This window comes from Odocoileus virginianus, chromosome 29, assembly GCF_023699985.2.
Source record: "Odocoileus virginianus isolate 20LAN1187 ecotype Illinois chromosome 29, Ovbor_1.2, whole genome shotgun sequence".
In the NCBI taxonomy this organism is placed as follows: Eukaryota; Metazoa; Chordata; class Mammalia; order Artiodactyla; family Cervidae; genus Odocoileus; species Odocoileus virginianus.
Window position 1 is genome coordinate 31,733,973 of NC_069702.1, and position 20,951 is coordinate 31,754,923.

The 20,951-nt window shown below is 37.3% G+C and overlaps 1 protein-coding gene across 1 annotated transcript in view; it reads left to right on the forward strand.

The window, feature by feature from the left end:
* UBA6 (ubiquitin like modifier activating enzyme 6) overlaps nucleotides 1-20,951 on the forward strand; it is a 90,975-nt gene that overhangs the window by 1,237 nt on the left and 68,787 nt on the right. Inside the window, exon 2 of the mRNA XM_020913953.2 lies at nucleotides 2,518-2,580. Coding sequence (XP_020769612.2) covers nucleotides 2,518-2,580 — 63 coding nt within the window. The remainder of the gene's footprint in view (nucleotides 1-2,517; nucleotides 2,581-20,951) is intronic.

The following is a 20,951-nucleotide window of genomic DNA, read 5'->3' on the forward strand; positions in this document are numbered from 1 at the left end:
GAAAGTTGTAACAAGACTTTTTCTTGAGTTTTGTATTTTGTTAGAGTGCCAGGGTATATTGTGTATATGTTTTTATTAGTTAGCTGGAAGGTGATATCACTTGATTATCTACTCAATGATAAAAGAAATAATAACATTTTTGATCATATGTTTTCAAATTCTTTGCCTATATATCAATATACCAGGCCTAGAAAATTGGATTCTGAAACTGAATTTTGTGTTATCACGTTGTTTTTAGAATCCTGTAACTGATATATAGAGCTTCCCAAAACCTAGAATGAATACACTTTTGCCAAGATGGTATTGATTTTAGCTCAGGCTCAAATTGTCCTGGCGGTTCCCTCTGCCCATGAACCATCTATGTTTCCCAATTACCATTTTTCTTTCTATGCCACACTGTGAAAAAATTGAAATGAGCTGCAGTAATTGATATATCACTCTATCTTGTCACACCAGTATGTTTCAGTTCAGGTCAGTTGCTCAGTCGTGTGTGACTCTTTGTGACCGTATGGACTGCAGCATGCCAGGCTTTCCTGTCCATCACCAACTCCTGGAGCTTGCTCAAACTCATGTCCATCCAGTCGGTGATGCCATCCAACCATCTCATCCTCTGGTCCCTTTCTCCTCCTGCCTTCAATCTTTCCCAGTGTCAGGGTCTTTTCTAATGAGTTGGCTCTTCACATCAGGTGGCCAAAGTATTGGAGCTTTAGCTTCAGCATCAGTCCTTCCAATGAATATTCAGGGTTGATTTCCTTTTGGATTGACTGGTTTGATCTCTTTGCAGTCCAAGAGACTCCCAAGAGACTTTTCCAACATCACAGTTTTTTAATTTTTAAAATTCCTTTAACAGATATTTTTTTTTTTAGTGCTTTCTTCATGCCTACTGTGAGAGGTGTGTGTGTGTTCTATCTCCAGCTGAACCTATGGACTATAGCCTGCCAGTCCGTGGGTTTGTCCAGGCAAGAATACTGGAGCAGGTTGCCATTTCCTACTCCCAAGAGATCTTCCAGGCTCAGGGGTGGAACCTGTGTCTCCTTCATTGGCAGGTGGATTCTTTACCACTGAGCCACCTTGGAAACTGTGAGAGGTAGTAGACAATATAGTGTGGTTGTAAGGAACTAGACTGATGAGTTTCAGGGCTTTCCATTTACCTGCTCCGTGGTTATTTAAATTATGTCAGTCTCAGGTTTTTTCCTTTGTTCAGTGGGTATGGTAATAGTGTCTATCTCATTAAGGTGTTGAAAGGGTTAACTGAATTAGTAAACACTTAAAACGTTGTGACACAATGTTTGTTCTTGTTATTAAATGCCAGGTACTATTTTAGGGATTTGAAAAATAGTAGTAAATTCCTAATGGAGCATACATTCTATAGGGGAAGGCAGATGATAAATAGTTAAGGATATGTGATTTGAAAAAAATACAGCAGGGAGCCACCTGAGCAGAAGGAGACCATTTAGTTGGTTGTGTTACCAAACTTGGGTCCACTCACAATGTGCAGCAAAGCCAATCTACTGACACCAGGTTGTAGTCAAGAAAAGTACAGTTTATTGCAGGGTTTAGGAAAGAAAACCGGCAGCTCATGCTCCAAAGACAAAAATTTCCCCGTTGGCTTTCAGGGAAGGGTTTTTAAAGACAGTCTGAGGGAGAGGGTCATAGGGTATGTGATCCATGCTCAGTTCTCTGATTGCTTGATGGTGAGATAACAGGGTAATGTTTTGGAACCTCTGTCATCAATCTTCTGGTTCCAACTGATCTGAAGTCTACCTGCTGCTGGTCAGTTAACTTCTTTGGCTTGGTGGGGATGTTAGCATCTGCAAGACAACTAAAGTCCTTGACTTCGTTTTATGGCTAAACTATTATTAGTTTGTCTTGCTTGACTGCTGGAGTGGGTAGCTGTTCCCTTCTCCAGAGTATCTTCCCAACCAGGGATCAAACCCAGGTCTCCCTCATTTCACGCGGATCAAACCCAGGTCTCCCTCATTGCAGGCAGATTCTTTACCCTCTGAGCCACCAGAGAAACCCAAGAATACTGGAGTGGGTAGCCTATCCCTTCCCCAGGGGGTGTTCCTGACCCAGGAATCAAGCTGGGGTCTTCTGCATTGCAGGTAGATTCTTTATCAGCTGAGCTACCAGGGAAGCCCTAGATATCATCATTATATGGTAAATTCTGGGTATGTATATTATAGAAGGTTTATGGGCCACTCAGTATTGCTAAAATATAAATCCATCAGAATATATATTATAGCAATGATATTTATAGCAATTACAGCAATGATAAAGTAACACCTGAGAATAAAACAACTGTGGGCTCTAATTTACACACAGAGCAAGCAGTGAGTGAATTTAATTTTGACCGATTTTTAAAATCTAAATAAAGTGGTAAATAATAAAACATATGTCTGGTTTGTAAAATCTATTTTAGTAACTGGTGAATCTGATATCATGTATAGTTGAATTTTACATTATAAAATATGAATATTGAATACCTATACTTGACCTTATGTTTTCTTTTTTCAGTGCAAATACAAAGTTATCCATCATGCCAACAGAATCTGTGGAGATTGATGATGCATTATACAGGTAAGAACCTTATGGAAGCAAATGTTTTTCCCATTCGTTGTTCTCCAGTAATGGAGTATAGTCTATTCGAAGACACCATTAGGCCTTTGCAGAATTTTGTAAAATGTATTTTAAGAGTTCTGCTCAAATAAAAATCAAGATTTCTTTCTTTCTTTTACTGTAGGCTGAAAGCTTGAATAATATTTAAATCTTGGTTGCTTTAGGTTTAGTTGATGTGACTAAGAATGATTTTGCTATCCACTACCAAATATACCTCTTGTTTCTGGACAGGAATACATATTTAGTTTCCTGATACTGCAGGAGTGAGTCTCATGAGAGATAATTCATTTCACTTTAGTTAGTGATATAGTAGCATCTAGAGAATATGTTTACTTCAGTGTAAGCTCATTAACAGCATTGCATGTTTGCACTGCATAGACAGTGGAGAAGTGATTGAAGAACTGTGGTTTGAATGGAATTTAGTGGGACTTTTTTTTACCATATTTTTTCATGAAATCAGGATACCTTTTTCAAAATTAAAGAGAACTTATAAACACATAGGGCTTCCCTGGTGGCTCAGACAGTAAAGCGTCTGCCTGCAATGTGGGAGACCTGGGTTCGATACCTGAGTTGGGAAAATCCCCTGGAGTAGGAAATGGCAACCCACTCCAGTACTCTTGCCTGGAAAATTCCATGTATGGAGGAGCCTGGTAGGCTACAGTTCATGGGTTCGCAAAGAGTTGGACAGGACACAGCTGAGCAACTTCACTTCACATAAATTGCTTCACATAGATTTAAAAACACATAAATTGCTGTCATTTCTAGTAAATTTGTTAAATACTTTGAGATGTTTGCATGGAAGATAGTATAATCTCCATTTAAAAGTTTTTAGATTTTTCTCTATATGTAATCATGAAAAAATAGATTTTATGTAGGTAGAATTTGGAACAATGGGCTTTTTTTTATGTATTTTGGATTTCTTTTTATATTTTCTTATGTGGGATGCATAGTCAACTTTGAGCAGCTTGGGAGGAGCTGATATGTTGATTTCAAGTCCTATTTAATCCTGTACCCTTGGAAGAAGAGATAAAGACTAATTTGATTTTACTTATGTGAAAACTGTTTTACCATATGATCTCCTAGCTATAATTATATTGGGTTGGCCAAAAGGTTTTTTTTTTTTTTTTTTTTTGGTAAGGTGGCTGTAGTTGTGCTTAGTTGTCTTTAAGTTCATTCAAAACAGTTTTATTAGGTGGTATTATGACAACTGTCATGACAGTGTGTGTTTTGAAAAAACTTGTCAAAATTGTTAAATTTTTGTATAGCCATTTCAATATTGAACCTGGAAGAAAGCATTTTTGGTGTATTATGCTTTATTAGTTCAAGAAAGGTAAAAATGCAACTGAAATGCAAAAAAAAAAAAATAGATTTGGTACAGTGTATGCAGAAGGTGCTGTGATTGATTGAACATGTCAGAAGTGATTTGGGAAGCTTCATGCTGGAGATTTCTTGTTGGATGATGTTCCACAGTCTGGTAGACTGGATGAAGTTGCTGGCAATCAAATCAAGACATTAATTGAGAACAGTCAACATTATATCACACAGGAGATAGGTGACATACTCAAAATATCCAAATCAAGTGTTAAAAATCATTTGTACCAGCTTGGTTATGTTAATTGCATTGATGTTTGGGTTCCATATAAGTTAAGTGGGAAAAAAAACCTTCTTGATTACATTTCTGCATGCAAATCTGTAATGAAAACTTTCTGTTTTTAAAACAAATTGTGATGAGTGATGAAAAGTAGATACTGTACAGTAATGTGGAATGAAAGAGATTTTGAGGCAAGTGAAATGAACTACCACCAACCACACCAGAGGCCATTCTTCATCCAGAGAAGGTGATGGTGTGTATGTGAGAGTGTTGGAAAGTGAAAGTGCTAGTCATTCAGTTGTGTCTGATTCTGTGACCCCATGGACTGCAGCCCACCAGGCTCCTCTGTCCATGGGATTTCCCAGGCAAGAATACTGGAGTAGGTAGCCATGCCCTTCTCCAGGGGATCCTCCCAACGCAGGGATCGAACCTGGGTCTCCTGCATTGTGGGCAGGTTCACCAGGGAAGCCCTGGGGTTGGAAGGGAGTCCTCTATTATAAGGTCCTTCTGGAAAATGAAGCAGCTCCAACAAGTACTGTTTGTTTAGTTCCCTGGAGACTAAAAGGCACCTGGCACAGTTTTTTGCTCAAAAAGATAAAAAGTTTTGGAACATAGAATTATGAAGTTGCCTGAAAAATGGCAGAAGGTAGTGGAACAAAACAGTGAACACATTGTTCAATAAAGTTCCTTCAGTCTTTTAAGTGAAAATGAAAAGTATATCTTTTATAGAAGTGGGAGGTGGGAGGGGGGTTCAGGATGGGGAACACATGTAAATCCATAGCTGATTCATGTCAATGTATGGCAAAAACCACTACAATATTGTACAGTAATTAGCCTCCAACTAATAAAAATAATTGGGGAAAAAATAAAAAATAAAAATTAACTAAAAGCAAAAATGTAAGAATAAATTTTAAAAAAATAAATAAAAGCCCATTTGCAATCACAGGAAAAAAAAAATAGAAGGGACCTTTTGCCCAACCCAATATATATATTTAAGTAGAAAATATTTTTAGGGCAGTTTCAATACCTACTTTAACAAAGTGTCTTGCTAAATATATTTCACTTTTTTCTTATTACTCAATCTTAAATCACCTCATAGTTTCTCATCGACTAAACCTGCAATTATTCTCAGAATCGAAAGGTTTTTGGGGGGCTGGAGGAGCACTTCTGACAGCATTCTGAGCCACATCTCTATTTAGTTTTCTATCTTTATTACCAGCACATTGTCATATAAGTTAGACAGACGAGCCAGTTCTATAGATTTGCCCATTTCTTTTTCTCTAAAGATATGCCTGAGCCTGCTGATCCAGTGATTTATCTAAAGATAATGAATCCCAGTTTAGTACTCAAACCTTGGTTTTCTAACTTTGCTTTTACTAAAGGATCCTCCACTGGAGGTATGTATCTATGTGTTATTCACTCAGTAATTTCCGACTCTGTGACACCATGGACTGTAGCCTGCCAGGCTCCTCTGTCTGTGTTCTCCAGGCAAGAATACTGGATTAGGTTGCCATTCCCTTTTTCAGGGTATCTTCCTGACCCAGGGCCAGGTCTTCCATATCGCAGGCAGGTTCTTTACCATCTGAGACACCAGAGAACACCATTGGAAGAAATTAAAACTAATTCAGATAATGATAAAATTACTTTGCTGCACTTTGCTGTCCCTCTCACTCTCTTTTTTTTAATGTTTCTTGCATATAGGTTCCATGTAGAGATCACTGTACGAAGAAGGGGTGAATATGAGAGCAGCATCAGGGCATTCTTAGGTTCTGGATTAGTACAATCATAGTAATATCAATACTGTGCATATTTTAGTGGAATACTAGAGCAAGTTCCTCTGGCTTTCGAGATAACAGTCTTCTTGGATTTACTTGTATTCTTCAGATTTCTCAGACTTCTCTTAGTCTGCTCTTGCTTTTATGTAAAGCCAGGTTCCAACTTTAGGACTTTTCTCTCAGTTCATTCTTTGGTTCATGTCCATTTCCACGATTTTAGCTATTTCTCTAAGCTAGTGATGCTTGAGTCTCTTTCTTCAGCTTTCTTTTTCCAAGTTCAGTACCTTCTTTTTAAAATGCATACAAGATTCTTTAAATGTAAACCAGGCAGATGTTCAGCAGATAGCTCCTTTTTAAAAAAGAAAAAAAAAGGGCATATATTTGATTTACAGTGTTGTGTTAGAATATCTGCTTTTTGAGAAACACTGTGTAGAGAGATGTGAGCAAGGTCTTTGACTTTAGAAGAGAATGTTCACATCCAATCCTGACATTTATATGAACCAAAACTAGTTATTTAATCTTTCTATTTCTCATACTTCTCATGTGTAAATGAGAAGAATGATACCTCTTAAAAATAATATCTTAGCCTTAAAGATTTCATGAAAAAACTATTATTAGAAAATAATTTTCAGCGTGAAATATCACTGGAACGCTTTTCCTTTTCTCTTCCCATTCCCAAGCTTAGATAAACGGTGTGTCAGACCTATTCAGTAACCTAAGCTAGAAACATTGGCGTCATCCTAGATCTTTCCTTATTTATCATCTTTCAAATTCAATTCTTTAAATCCTTTCAGTTCCTTTTAAGCAACTCTTAATTCCATTTTTTTTTCATTTTCTCTCCCTGCTTTGGAATTTCTCAGTTGAACTATTATAATTTTCTCATATGCGATCTCTTTAGAACTATTCTTGTTTCTAATCCATCTTTCATAAGTTGTTCAAAGTTGTATTTTTGGCACTTATCTCACAGTCCGTGGGTTCTCAGCTTAAAATCCTTAAATGATTCCCTGTAATCTACACTAATGAAGCTAAATAGTATAATATACATTTAAGCCCTTTTTGGATATACTGTAGCAGTGGCAAGAGTTTGAACTTTGGTGTTAGATCTGAATTTGAATCATTCTCCATTGTTCGTAAGTGTATGATATTAGGTTACTTAACCTTTTAAGTGTCATCATTTATTTATTCATTTTTTTATCCACTCATTTATTCAACACATTTAATAAGAAAATGTGCACAAATTGAAAATTAATCATGAAGAATGGTACCTGTGAGTTCACTAACTTTTAATTTGCCATTAGTTATGATCCTGTCTTTCTTTTTAGCTTCCATGTCACTTCTCACCCCTTTATCCTCTGACATCCTATTGTTTATCTTTGTCAAAATTTATATTATATTGTCAAGATCTAGGATTTGATTTTGCCCCACTTATAAGCTAAAAGCTAGCCTGTTATTGTTTAGTGGATGCTAACAGAAAATGTGAAACATCTGGGTCAGAGACAAAGTGTTTCGCTACTAATAATACAGCAGAGAGCATGGGCATCATCATGATATTGGTTCTCCTTGCTCCCAAGTCCCACCTCATATCTCAGAGTTAAATACAACCCTGAGAAAAGGTCAAGTAAAGAGCAGTCAAGACACTGCCTTCTAGGCATATCTAGAGAGACATCTTGGAGTTGAAAGACCCATGAAAGAGTATCTCCCATCATAAATACATATTTTCCCACAATTTCATTGAGATATAAATTAATGTAAAGTAGATCATGCATATTTAAAGTGTACAGATTGATATGTTTTGACATGTGTATATACTCATGAAATCATCACCACTGTTTAGATAACATGAGTCACAACTAAACATTTTCTCTGTGCCCCTTGGTAATTCCTTCCTCTCTTCTCTCTCCAGCTGCCATTTTCCCCAGGCAACCGCTCATCTGCTTTTTGTACTGTAGATTAGTTTTCTTTTTCTAGAATTGTGTGTAAATGGAATCAGACAGTATGTACACCTTTGGGAAGTTTGGTTTCTTTCACTTGGTGTAATGAGTTTGAGATTCATATATGATGTTGTATCAGTAATTTGTTCCTTTTTATTGCTGAGTTGTTTTCTATCTTATGGCTATACTACAGTTTAGTGGCTTCGCTGTAATTTTTGCAGTTGTACAAATATAGGCTTACAAAATTGTACAATATTTGTAATTGTACAGATATAGGCTTCACTGGTGGCTCAGCTGGTAAAAAATCCTCCTGCAATGTGGGAGACCTGGGTTCGATCCCTGGGTTGGGAAGATCCCCTGGAGAAGGGAATGGCTACCCACTCCAGTATTCTGGCCTGGAGAATTCCATGAACTGTATAGTCCATGGGGTCACAAAGAGTCAGACTTGGCTTAACAACTTTCACTTTCACAATTTATTTAATCACTTAATAACTGTAATGGGCCTTTGGTTGTTTCCAGGTTTTGGCTATTACAAATAAGGCTGTCAGAATTTATATACCATTTTGGGAATATTGATGTTTTAACTATTGAACTTCAAGAACGTTTAGTATGGTGTATCTGTCAATATTGTACTTTCTGTAGTAATGTTATATAGTTGTGTCAGACACAACTCAGACTGAACAACAGCAGTCAGTCAGATTAGCAAGATTGTAAGATAAGAAGTAAATATGCAAAAATCAGTTGTGCTCCAATTTAAGAGGAAACTGAAACTTAAAAATTACCATTTACAATAATATAAAAAATACAAAAAATTGACAAAAGTTATGCACGATCTTTGCACTGGTAACCATATAACATTACTAAAGAGAGTACAGCAGTATTGCCAGATACACCACATTAAAGTGGCGTCCGACTCGTTGAACCCATGGACTGTAGCACAGAAGGCTCCTTTGTCCTTCACTATCTCCCAGAGTTTGCCCAAATTCATATCCATTGAGTCAATGATGATATCTGTCTCATCCTCTGCCATCCCTTTTTCCTTTTGCCTTCAATCTTTCCCAGCATCAGGGTCTTTTCCAAGGAGTCAGTTCTTCGCATCAGGTGGCCAAGTATTGGAACTTCAGCAACAGCCCTTCCAATGACTATTCAGATCCTTTAAGATTGGCTACTTTAATCTCCTTGTAGTCCAAGGGGCTCTTAGGAGTCTTGTCCAGCACCACAATTCTAAAACATCAATTCTTCGGTGCTCAGCCATCTTTATGGTCCAGCTCTCACATCCATGCATGACTCTTGGAAAAACTATGACTCTGTGGATCTTTCACTTATTAGTTCTAGTACAATTTTTTGTAAATTCCATAGAATTTTCTAGATAGTCATGTTGTTTGAAAATAAAGACATTTTCTTTCCTCCTTTTCAATCTGAGTGCCTTTTGTTTTTTTGTCTTACTTTATTACTGTGGCCAGAACCTCCAATACAGTGTAGAGCTGAAGAGATAAAGACAGGCAACCTCTCTTTCTTCCTGACAATCTTTGATGGAAAACATTCATCTCTCCATAGTGGAGTATGACATTAGCTGTAGGCTTTTCATAGTTACCCTTTATTAGGTTGAGGAAGTGCCCTTCTGTCACTAGTTTGCTTAGAGTTTTGTTGTTTTTTTAAATTAGAAATGGGGTATTGTAATTGTCAAACACTTTTTCTGTATTCATGGAAGTGATTATATGGCTTTTCCACTATAGTCTTTTAATGTTATCAATTACAGTGCTGTCTTTTAGAGTATTATACCACCCTTGCATTCTGTTCTGGGATTAAACTCACATGATGTATTTTTACAGAAATTTCTGTTAAGAATTTTTGCATCTATATTACATGAGGGATATTGGTTTAACTATTTTTTTAACTGAATGATTTTGCCTGGTTTTGGTATCAGAGTGATGCTGACCTCACAGAATAAGCTGAGAGTTGTTTTTTCTTCAGATTTCTAGAAAGTTTGTGTAGAGTCAATATTATTTTTTTCTCAGATTTTTGGTAGAATTCACAGGGAAGCTATATTTGGAGTTTTCTTTGTGGGAACGTTTTAAGCTATTAATACATATTAAATAGCTAATAGATACTGGGATATTCAGATGATATGTTTCTTCTTGAGTGAGCTTTAATAGTTTGTGTCTTTCAAAGAGTATGTTCATTTGTCTTATTAGTTGAATTTAGTGGCATGAAGTTGTTTGTAATATTCCCTGAATATCCTTTTTTAGTGTCTACAGAATCTGAACAATATTCCCTGCTCATCAGGATAATTATCAGATAATGGTAAGAGAAGATAATTCTGTCTTCTCTTTTAATCCTGATCATTCTGACTAGATTTGTCAATTTTATTTTCTTCTCAAAGAGCCAGCAGTTAAATTGATTTTTAAAATATCTTTTATTTTGTATTTCAGTAGTTTCTGTGCTTTAAAGGGTTTTATTCCTGCTTATTTTTAATTTAATTTGATCTTTTTCTTATTTCTTAAAGTGGGAGTTGAGATCATTGATTTTTGAGACCTTAAGTGTCTTATTTAGTTTCCAGATATTAAGGAATTTTTTTCAGAGATCTTTCTGTTGTCGATATCTAATCATTCCAGTGTTATCAGGAAACATACTTTGTGTGACTTAAATTTTTTAAAGTTTTTCTAGTGGAGTATTTGGTCTATCTTGGTCAATGTTTTGTGTACATTTGGAAAGAATATGTATTCTGTTATTTACTGGATTGTCCTATCAATGTCAGTTAGATCAAATTGATTAATAGTGTTGGTCAGCTGTTCTGAAACATTACTGATTTTCTGGGTATTCTTTATACCAATTGTTAGGAGACGGATGTTGTCCATAATTTCCTGTTTGTGTATTTCATACTTCAGTTCTACCAGTTTTTGCGTCACATAGTTTGCAGCTGTGTTACTCGTGCATAAACATTTAAAATTGTTATGTCCTCTTGATGTATTGACCCTTTTATCATTATGAAGTGGCCTCTTTATCCTGGTAGTTTTGTTTGCTCTGAAATCTGTTTGTCTGATATTGAAATAGTCTGCTTTTCCCTTGATATTGGTATCATGATATCTTTTTCCACCCTTTTACTTTCCTTTTTTGTGTATATTTAAGTGGGCCTCCTTTAGATAGAATAGAGTTGGGTTTTTCTCTTTATTCAGTGTGACAGTCTTTTAGAGGCATGTTTGCACCATGTATATTTAACATGTGACATGCGAGATCTTAGTTCCCCATCTCTTCCCCTGCAGCAGAAGTGCAGAGTCTTAACCACTGGACCACCAAGGAAGTTCTGTTGATACTATTTCTGCTGTTTGTTTTCTAATTGCCTAATCTCTCTGTTACTGGTATTCCTTTTCTCTCTCTCTCTTTTTGTTGAATAATTGAGCATTTAAATTATATTTTATCTTTACTGACATGTTGCAGTTGTAACATCTTGTCCCTCAGTATCCATGGGGTATCCGTTCCAGGAGCCTCCATGTATATGATATATACGTGAATGCTCAAAACTTTTGCATCAAGTGGTATGATATAATGAATACAGTTGGCTGTCTGTGTTCTTGGGCTTCCCTGTGGCTTAGGTGGTAAAGAGTTCGCCTGCAGTGTGGAAGACCTGGGTTTGATCCCTGGGTTGGGAAGATCCCCTGGAGAAGGGAAAGACTACCCACTCAGTATTCTGGCCTGGAGAATTACATGGACAGTATAGTCCATGGGGTCACAAAGAGTTGGACAACTGAGCGACTTTCACTAACATCCATGTCCTTGGATGTAAACATGGAGGGCTGACTATAAACTTTTTGGAAAAAAAAATCCACATATAAGTGGACCCACATAGTTCAAACCTATGTTTGAGAGTCAGCTGTACTTTCTTTTGCTTTGTTTAGTGATTCAGTTCAGTCTCTCAGCTGTGCCCAACTCTATGACCCCATGGACTACAGCATGCCAGGCTTCCCTGTCCATCACCAATTCCCAGAGCCTGCTGAAACTCATGTGCATTGAGTCAGTGATGCCATCCAACCATCTCCTCCTCTGTCGTCCCCTTCTCCTCCTACCTTCAATCTTTCCCAGTATCAGGGTCTTTTCCAGTGAGTCAACTCTTTGCATGAGGTGGCCAAAGTATTGGAGTTTCAGCTTCAGCATCAGTCCTTCCAGTGAATATTCAGGACTGATTTTCTTCAGGATTGACTGGTTTGATTTCCTTGCAGTCCAAGGGACTCTGAAGAGTGTTCTCCAACACCACAGTTCAAAAGCAGCAATTCTTCGGTGCTCTAGCTCTTCTTTATAGTCCATCCGTACATGACTACTGGAAAAACCATAGCTTTGACTAGACGGAAAGTGATTACTTTATGGTTTATAGTGTAAATCTTTACAGTGTGTATTCAGATCTAGCATCACTTCCTGTATGGTATAAGAAAGTTACAACAGTGTTCTTCTGTTTCTCTTTTTCCAGGATTTGAGTTATCAATGTCTTAAAATTTTACTTTTACATAATGTTATAAACTCACAATACATTATTGTTTTTGACTTAACCAGTCAATTATCTTTAAAAGAGATTTTAAAAATAAAGAAAAAGGGGTTTTGTAATTTGTGATGTTCTCTATTCCTTTGTGTAAATTAAGATTTCCATCTAATATCGTTTATTTCTGCCTGCGGATTTACTTTGACATTTCTTATAGTGAAAGTGCCGCAATGAGTTCTTTCAGCTGTTATATGTCTGATGAAGTCTTTACTTCCTTTTTTGAAATTGAGTATAGAAATTTAGGTTGACAGTGTCTTCCTTTCAATGTTTTAAAAATGTGCCATTGTCATCCAGTTTGTACTGCTTCCTGGGAGAAAGTCAATTGTCATTCTTACCTTTCCTCTGTGAATTGCATGATCTGTTTTCTCTGATTATTTTTAATATTTTCTCTTCATCCCTGGTTTTAAACAATTATGATATCCCTTAGTGTAGTTTTCTTTTTACATTTTGTTCTTTGTTTGCTACATGGTCTGTGAGTTTATTGTGCTCCTAGAAAAATTTTAACTGCTTAATTCTTCAAGTATATTTTTCTCTGCCCTTTTCTCCAGTCTCTTTCAGGGACCTCAGTTTCACATGGACCAAGTGAAGTTGTCCCACAACTCACTTAAGCTTTTTTGATTTGGGGGGATTTTTATCCCCCCCAGTTTTTTTTTTTTTTTTTTTTTTCTGTTTTTCATTTTGTAAAGTCTGTTGCTGTGTCTTCAGCTTCACTTCTGCAGTGTTGAATCTGTTGTTAATTCCACTGAAAGTGTTTTTCATCTTACTTTTTACAGTTTTCATCTCTGGAAGTTTTTCTGCTTCTTGAGCATATGAATTATATTTTTAACTGTTTTAGTCTTTGTCCACACATTCTATCATATGCCATTTCTAAGTCTCTTCTGTTGATTTTTCTATCTAGAGTTGTATTTCTTGCTTTTTTGCATATTTAGTATTTTTTTTGCATATCTAGTTTTTTTTTTTTTTTAATAGTGTATGTTAGACATTATGAATTTTACCTTTTTGGGTGCTGAATTATCTTGAATTCCTTTAAATATTCTTGAGCTTTTTCAGGAACACAGTTAAATTACTTGAAAACAAGTTTATTTTTTTTCAAGGCTTACTTTTGGTAAGACCAGAGGAGAATCAATTTTGAGGCTACCTCCCCCCCAGTACTGATGTAATACTCTTTTCTATTTTATCCAGCGCTGTCCATGTTAAAAGGTTTTCCATTTGGCTGAAGAGGAACACAGACTGTCTGGCCCCGTTTAAACAGCGAGTTTCACTGGGACTTTTCTTTTGGTTCTTCCCCTTGAGGTGGTTTCCTCCCCCAACTTGGCTGAAGAAGTGAGAACAGCCTGTCTGGAGTCCTGTCTGTGCATCTCTTCACGAACTCTAGCCTTGAATTTACACCCTGTTCTCTTCAGTCTGAGAAGACCACCAAGCTATTTTCGAGTTTCCCTTCCTGCTCTACCTTCTGGAAACTCTGGGCAGTGGCTATGGCAGTCATAGAGCTCACCTCAGTTGTTCTTCTTCTCTGACATTATTGTCCTGAGCTGCCTATTGTCCAGTGTCCCAATTGTTTCATTTATATTGTCCATTTTTTAGTTTTTAAGACTCAATGGACATGGGTTTGGGTGGACTCCGGGAGTTGGTGATGGACAGGGAGGCCTGGCGTGCTGCGGTTCATGGGGTTGCAAAGAGTCGGACACAGCTGAGCAACTGAACTGAACTGAAGGCAGGAAGAGGATAAATCTGTTCCCCGTTATTTAACTAAGGCCAGAAGTGGAAGTTTTATGTATATACCATGTATCTCTTATCTGTCATTCTTTTCATGCTTTTCTTTTTCCTAGCATAGAATGCCTTTCCTTCTTTGATTAATTTTTAACTCAAGTCTTCAGATTTCAACTTGGATGAACCTCTTTTGTGAAACTTCCCATGGCCTCTACTGATAGAGATAATCACTTCTGATTCTTTCAGGTTCCCTTAGTTTCTGGTACTTCTGTATGTAGTACTTAATAGTGGATTATTTGATTATTCCTCTCTCCCAATAACATCACAGGCATCCTGCTAGGTATTTTATTTATCTTATTTAATTTAATCCTCACATTACCTCATGATGTTGTTGCTATTGTGATCCCCATACAGTGCCAGTGCTTGGCTTGAAACAGATATTTTAATAAATCTATGAATGCCTGAAGGTAACTGAAGTACATCCAAAAGAAAGTGATTAGAGTGTAGATGGGGACTCAAAATTCTGTCATGTTTGGAATTGTTTAAGGAACTAGAGATGTTTACCCTGGAGAAAGAAGACTCTGGAACCTGAATACCATCTTCAAATGTTTGGAGGGCTGTCACATTGAAGAGGGATTAGACAAGTTTCCTATGACCAAGGAGGTAAAATTAGGACTAGTGGTGAAAACTACAGGGGTGAATAGTACCTTTGTGAAACAGAGAATCTTTAATAAATAGGGCTCTCTAAAAGTTGAGTAGATAGCCTTGAAAATTTCTTTCTTTCCTGATACAGTTACTGATATATGCATGTCCACTTAATACAGTCAGCTCTAGTATAACAATGGTGGACTTGAAGTTACACTCTCAGGTTTTTTAAACCCACCTCATAGGATTTAAGTGTCAACTGCAGAGTGAGGTGAAGTGAAAGTGAAGTTGCTCAGTCATGTCCAACTCTTTGCCACCCCGTGGACTGTAGACCACCAGGCTTCTCCGTCCATGAGATTTTCCAGGCAAGAATACTGGAGTGAGTTGCCAGTTTAACTAACACACAGTAGACACTTACTTAGTATCCTTCCCCTTGGTAGCCAAACATTGAGAAGGCAGGTAATTTAGTTACCTGTTGAGAATTTGAGATTTTATGATTCCTTGGACAACCTTAGCTCATATATTTTAATTCTTTTCCTTTGTCTGGATGTTCTGTGTCATTTGTAACCATGTTTATGTCTCGGCTATTCATTATTTACCTAAGTAATCTTAAAAATAATTGATGAAGACAAGTGTGAAAAACATTTTTTTAATTCAGTTCTTGTGACTGTGAACACAAAAAAGTAATTCATGCCCTCTGCTTAGTAGAGCATAAAAGTGTTGTTCTTGCTGCCAATTCGTTTCTTTCATTAATTTAGCAAATAGGTTTTGTGTGTCTGTTATGTGCCAGGCCCTGTTAGTCACTGGGGATACAGTAGCAAATAAGGCAGGCTCTGTCTTAAGGAATCTACAATCTCCTAGGAAAAATAGGCAAATAAACAGTGAAAATACATGTGATAATTGTTATAATAAATTGAATGTGTAGTGTTACAGTGCACAGAAAGATGATCCAACACTGTCTTAAGAAACTTAGGGGCATCAGGGGAAGCATCATGGGAAAGTAACATGCAGTTTGAGACCTGAGGACAAGGAGTTATTCAGGCATAAAATATTGGGGAAGAGGAATATTCCAGAAAAGTGTCTTAACAGCTGAAGAGAGTGTACCGTGTTTGGAGAACTGAAAGCCTTTAGGACACCTGGAACATGGAGTGTGATGGTAGAGTGACAAAAAATGAGACTGGAGAGCTGAGCAGAGACTAGATTATGAACAGCCTTGTGATTAGTGGAGTCTCGACTTTATCATAAGGGAAATACAAAGCAGGAAAATGATTTGACTGGATTTTATTCAAAAATTGAAATTCATGCCATCTTTTTTAGTTGGAAGGAGATAGGTAATACTTAAAACTGAAAAATCAAGAAATAAAGTACAAACATGTTTATTGAGAAATATAGGGGCTAAATATTAGAAGAAATAACTGAAAGAATTGAGGATGGCTGTTCTTAGGGCTTGGGAATTGGGTTATGGAAGAGTTAGGCCAGGAACTGATTTTTTTTTTCCCTCCCTGTAAGACTTGTAGAATGATTTGCCTTTCTTAATCTACATTCAGTGTAGCATAGTGGTTAAGAATATGGATGCTAAGGCCAGACTGCCTGGGCTGAATCTTGCTTCCACTATTTATCAGTTGCTTAATTTCTCTGTTCTTAGGTTTTCCTCTCTGTAAAAATAGGAATAATAATAGAATTTTTATAGTTTTGTGAGGATTAATGAGTTAATACAAATAAAACTGTGGTGCATAATAATCGCTGAGTGTTAGCTGTTATTCTCACATGTTAGCATGTTCAGGTACTGATACATAAGGAAAATAGACAAATTTGCAATCATAGTGGGGCACTTTTTAAATGTTACTTTTAGTAATCAAGAAAACAGGCAAAGTCTGAACAAGTGTAGATTTCATCAACATGACTTAAGATTGCTTTAATGCACAAGTAAGGAATGCTGTATGTTAACAGCTGTAGAGTACACATTCCTTTCAAGAATGGAACCTTTGTAAAATTGACCAAAGAAATTCTCAAATATTAAAGTGTTAAATTATGTAAATTGTGATGTCTATTCACAAGGCATTTAAGCTAGAAGCCAACACAAAAAATAATTGTAAAATTCCTCATAAAGTCTACAAGCAATAAATGCTGGAAAGGGTGTGGGGAAAAGGGAACTGGCTTACATTGTTGGTGGGAATGAAAACTAGTACAGCCACTATGGAGAACAGTGTGGAGATTTCTTAAAAAACTGGAATTAGAACTGCCATATGACCCAGCAATACCACTTCTGGGCATACACACCGAGAAAACCAGATCTGAAAGAGACACGTGCATCCCAATGGTCATCGCAGCACTGTTTATAATAGCCAGGACATGGAAGCAACCTAGATGCCCATCAGCAGACAAATGGATAAGGAAGCTGTGGTACATATACACCATGGAATATTATTCAGCCATTAAAAAGAATTCACTTGAATCAGTTCAATGAGATGGATGAAACTGGAGCCCATTATACAGAGTGAAGTAAGCCAGAAAGATAAAGACCATTACAGCATACTAACGCATATATATGGAATTTAGAAAGATGGTAATGATAACCCTATATGCAAAACAGAAAAAGAGACTCAGATGTATAGAACAGACTTTTGGACTCTGTGGGAGAAGGCGAGGGTGGGATGTTTCAAGAGAACAGCATCGAAACATGTATATTATCTAGGGTGAAACAGATCACCAGCCCAGGTTGGATGCATGAGACAAGTGCTCGGGCCTGGTGCACTGGGAAGAGCCAAAGGGATCGGGTCGAGAGGGAGGTGGGAGCGGGGATCGGGATGGGGAATACATGTTAAATCCATGGCTAATTCATGTCAATGTATGACAAAAACCAGTGCAATGTTGTAAAGTAATTAGCCTCCAACTAATAAAAATAAATGGAAAAAAAAAATAGAAATTTAAAAATACACTTCAGGTGAATCCATAAGTCAAAACAGAATCATATGGATCAAAATTTGGGATGCTTTTTAAAATCATTTAAAGTTTTACATGTGTATTTTAGAAAAGAAAATCTAAAAGCTAACGGAATTTTTATTTCAAGAAACCCAAGGAAAAAGAGAAGTAGAATTATTAATATAGGAAACATTTCAAAAGCCAAATTCACAGGCAGCAGCCAGGGGATAGCCCCAAAAGCAGGCTAAGGATCAGGCCTGCTGTGTTAACTTTTTTCAACACATTCAGTTCAGTTCAGTAGCTCAGTATTGTCCGACTCATGACCCCGTGGACTGCAGCATGCCAGGCTTCCCTGTCCGTCACCAACTTCCGGAGCTTACTCAAACTCATATACATTCAGTCAGTGATGCTATCCAGCCATCGCATCCTCTGTTCTTCTCTTTGCCTCCCACCCTCAATCTTTCCTAGCATCAAGGTATTTTCAAATGAGTCAGTTCTTTGCATCAGGTGGCCAAAGTATTGGAGTTTCTTTCAGCTTCAGCATCAGTCCTTCCAATGAATATTCAGGACTGATTTCCTTTAGGATGGACTGCTTGGATCTCCTTGCAGTCCAAGGGACTCTCAAGAGTCTTCTCCAACAACACAGTTCAAAAGCATCAATTCTTTGGCACTCAGCTTTCTTTATAGGCCAACTCTCACATCCCTACATGACTACTGGAAAAACCATAGCTTTGACTAGATGGACCTTTGTCGGCAAAGTATTGTCTCTGCTTTTCAATTTGCTGTCTGTGTTGGTCATAGCTTTCTACCACGAAAGTAACATCTTTTAATTTCATGGCTGCAGTCACCATCTGCAGTGATTTTGCAACCCAAAAAAGTAGTCTGTCACTGTTTCCATTGTTTTCTCATCTATTTGCCATGAAGTGATGGGACCAGAGATGCCATGATCTTAGTTTTCTGAATGTTGAGTTTTAAGCCAACTTTTTCATTCTCCTCTTTCACTTTTATCAAGAGGCTTTAGTTCTTCACTTTCTGCCATGAGGGTGGTGTCATCTGCATATCTGAGGTTACTGATATTTCTCCTAGCAATCTTGATTCCAGCTTGTGCTTCATCCAGCCCAGCGTTTTTCATGATGTACTCTGTATATAAGTTAAATAAGCAGGGTGACAATATACAGCCTTGATGTACTCCTTTCCCTATTTGGAACCAGTCTGTTGTTCCGTGTCCAGTTCTGTTGTTTCTTGAGCTGCATACTGATTTCTCAGGAGGGAGGTCAGGTGGTCTGATATTCCCATCTCTTGAAGAATTTTCCACAGTTTGTTGTGATCCTCACAGTCAAAGACTTTGACATAATAAAGCAGAAACAGATGTTTTTCTGGAACTCTCTTGCTTTTTTTATGATCCAGTGGATGTTGGCAATTTGATCTCTGGTTCCTCTGCCTTTTCTAATCTAGTTTGAACATCTGGAAGTCCATGGTTCTCGTACTGTTGAAGCCTGGCTTGGAGAATTTTGAGCATTACTTTGCTAGCGTGTGAGATGAGTGCAATTGTGCAGTAGTTTGAGCATTCTTGATTGGCATTGCCTTTTTTGGGATTGGAATGAAAACTGACCTTTTCCAGTCCTGTGGCCACTGCTGAGTTTTCCAAATTTGCTGGCATATTGAGTGCAGCACTTTCACATTGAGTTTCACAATGAATTTTCATATTGAGTTTCTGCACATTAAGGATGTGAAAATTTGGGGACTTTGATACACTGCTAAGCAGAATGTCAACTGATACATCCACTTTGGAAATTATGTTGGTATCATCTAATAGTTAACTTTGCATTTTCTTGCGTCAATATATGCTATAGAAACTCCTACCTGTGTATCATGAGGCATATATAAGTGTACTTATAGTCTTACTGGTAACTGTCCAGAACTGTAGAATTGCTAAATTATGGTATATCACAATAGAATAGTATAATACAATAGAATACAATATGAAGTGAAAACAAACAGCTACCTTGATATGAATAACTCTTATAAATATTTAAAATGACCCAGTTTATATAAAGTTCCAAAACAGACAAACCTTAAATATATTGTTTCAGTTCAGTTCAGTTCATTCGCGTCTGACTGTTTGCAACCCCATGAATTGCAGTACACCAGGCCTCCAGGAATTTACCCAAACTCATCTCCATTGAGTCGGTGATGCCATCCAGCCATCTCATCCTCTGTTGTCCCCTTCTCCTCCTGCCCCTGATCCCTCCCAGTATCAGGGTCTTTTCCAATGAGTCAGCTCTTCGCATGAGGTGGCCAAAGTATTGGGAATTTCAGGTTCATCATCAGTCCTTCCAATGAACACCCAGGACTGATCTCCTTTAGGTTGGACTGGTTGGGTTTCCTTGCAGTCCAAGGGACACTCAGGAGTGTTCTCCAAGACCACAGTTCAGAAGCATCAATTCTTCGGTGCTCAGCTTTCTTCACAGTCCAACTCTCACATCCATACATGACTGCTGGAAGAACCATAGACTAGACGGACCTTTGTTGGCAAAGTAATGTCTCTGCTTTTTAATATGCTGTCTAGGTTGGTCATAACTTTCCTTCCAAGGAGTAAGCGCCTTTTCATTTCATGGCTGCAATTACCATCTGCAGTGATTTGGAGCCCCCCAAAATAAAGTCTGACACTGTTGCCACTATTTCCCCATCTATTTCCCATTAAGTAATGCGACCAGATGCCATGATCTTAGTTTTCTAAATGTTGAGCTTTAAGCCAACTTTTTCACTCTCTTCTTTCACTTTCATCAAGAGGCTTTTTAATTCCTCTTGACTTTCTGCCATAAGGGTGGTGTCATCTGCATGTCTGAGGTTATTGATATTTCTCCTGGCAATCTTGATTCCAGCTTGTGCTTCCTCCAGCCCAGCATTTCTCATGATGTATTCTGCATATAAGTTAAATAAGCAGGGTGACAATATACAGCCTTGATGTATTCCTTTTCCTATTTGGAACCAGTCTGTTTTCCCATGTCCAGTTCTAACTGTTGCTTATTGACTGGGGTAGAGAAATAAGGGTTGTAAGACTTTATAATATACTTTTCCATATATACTGTGTAGATGTTCAATAAATATTTCATAAATAAATGAATCAGTTTTATCTCTGAAGCAAAAATGGTGAATACCTTTTTTTCATTTATTTTTATTAGTTGAATGCTAATTACTTTACAACATTGCACTGGTTTTTGTCA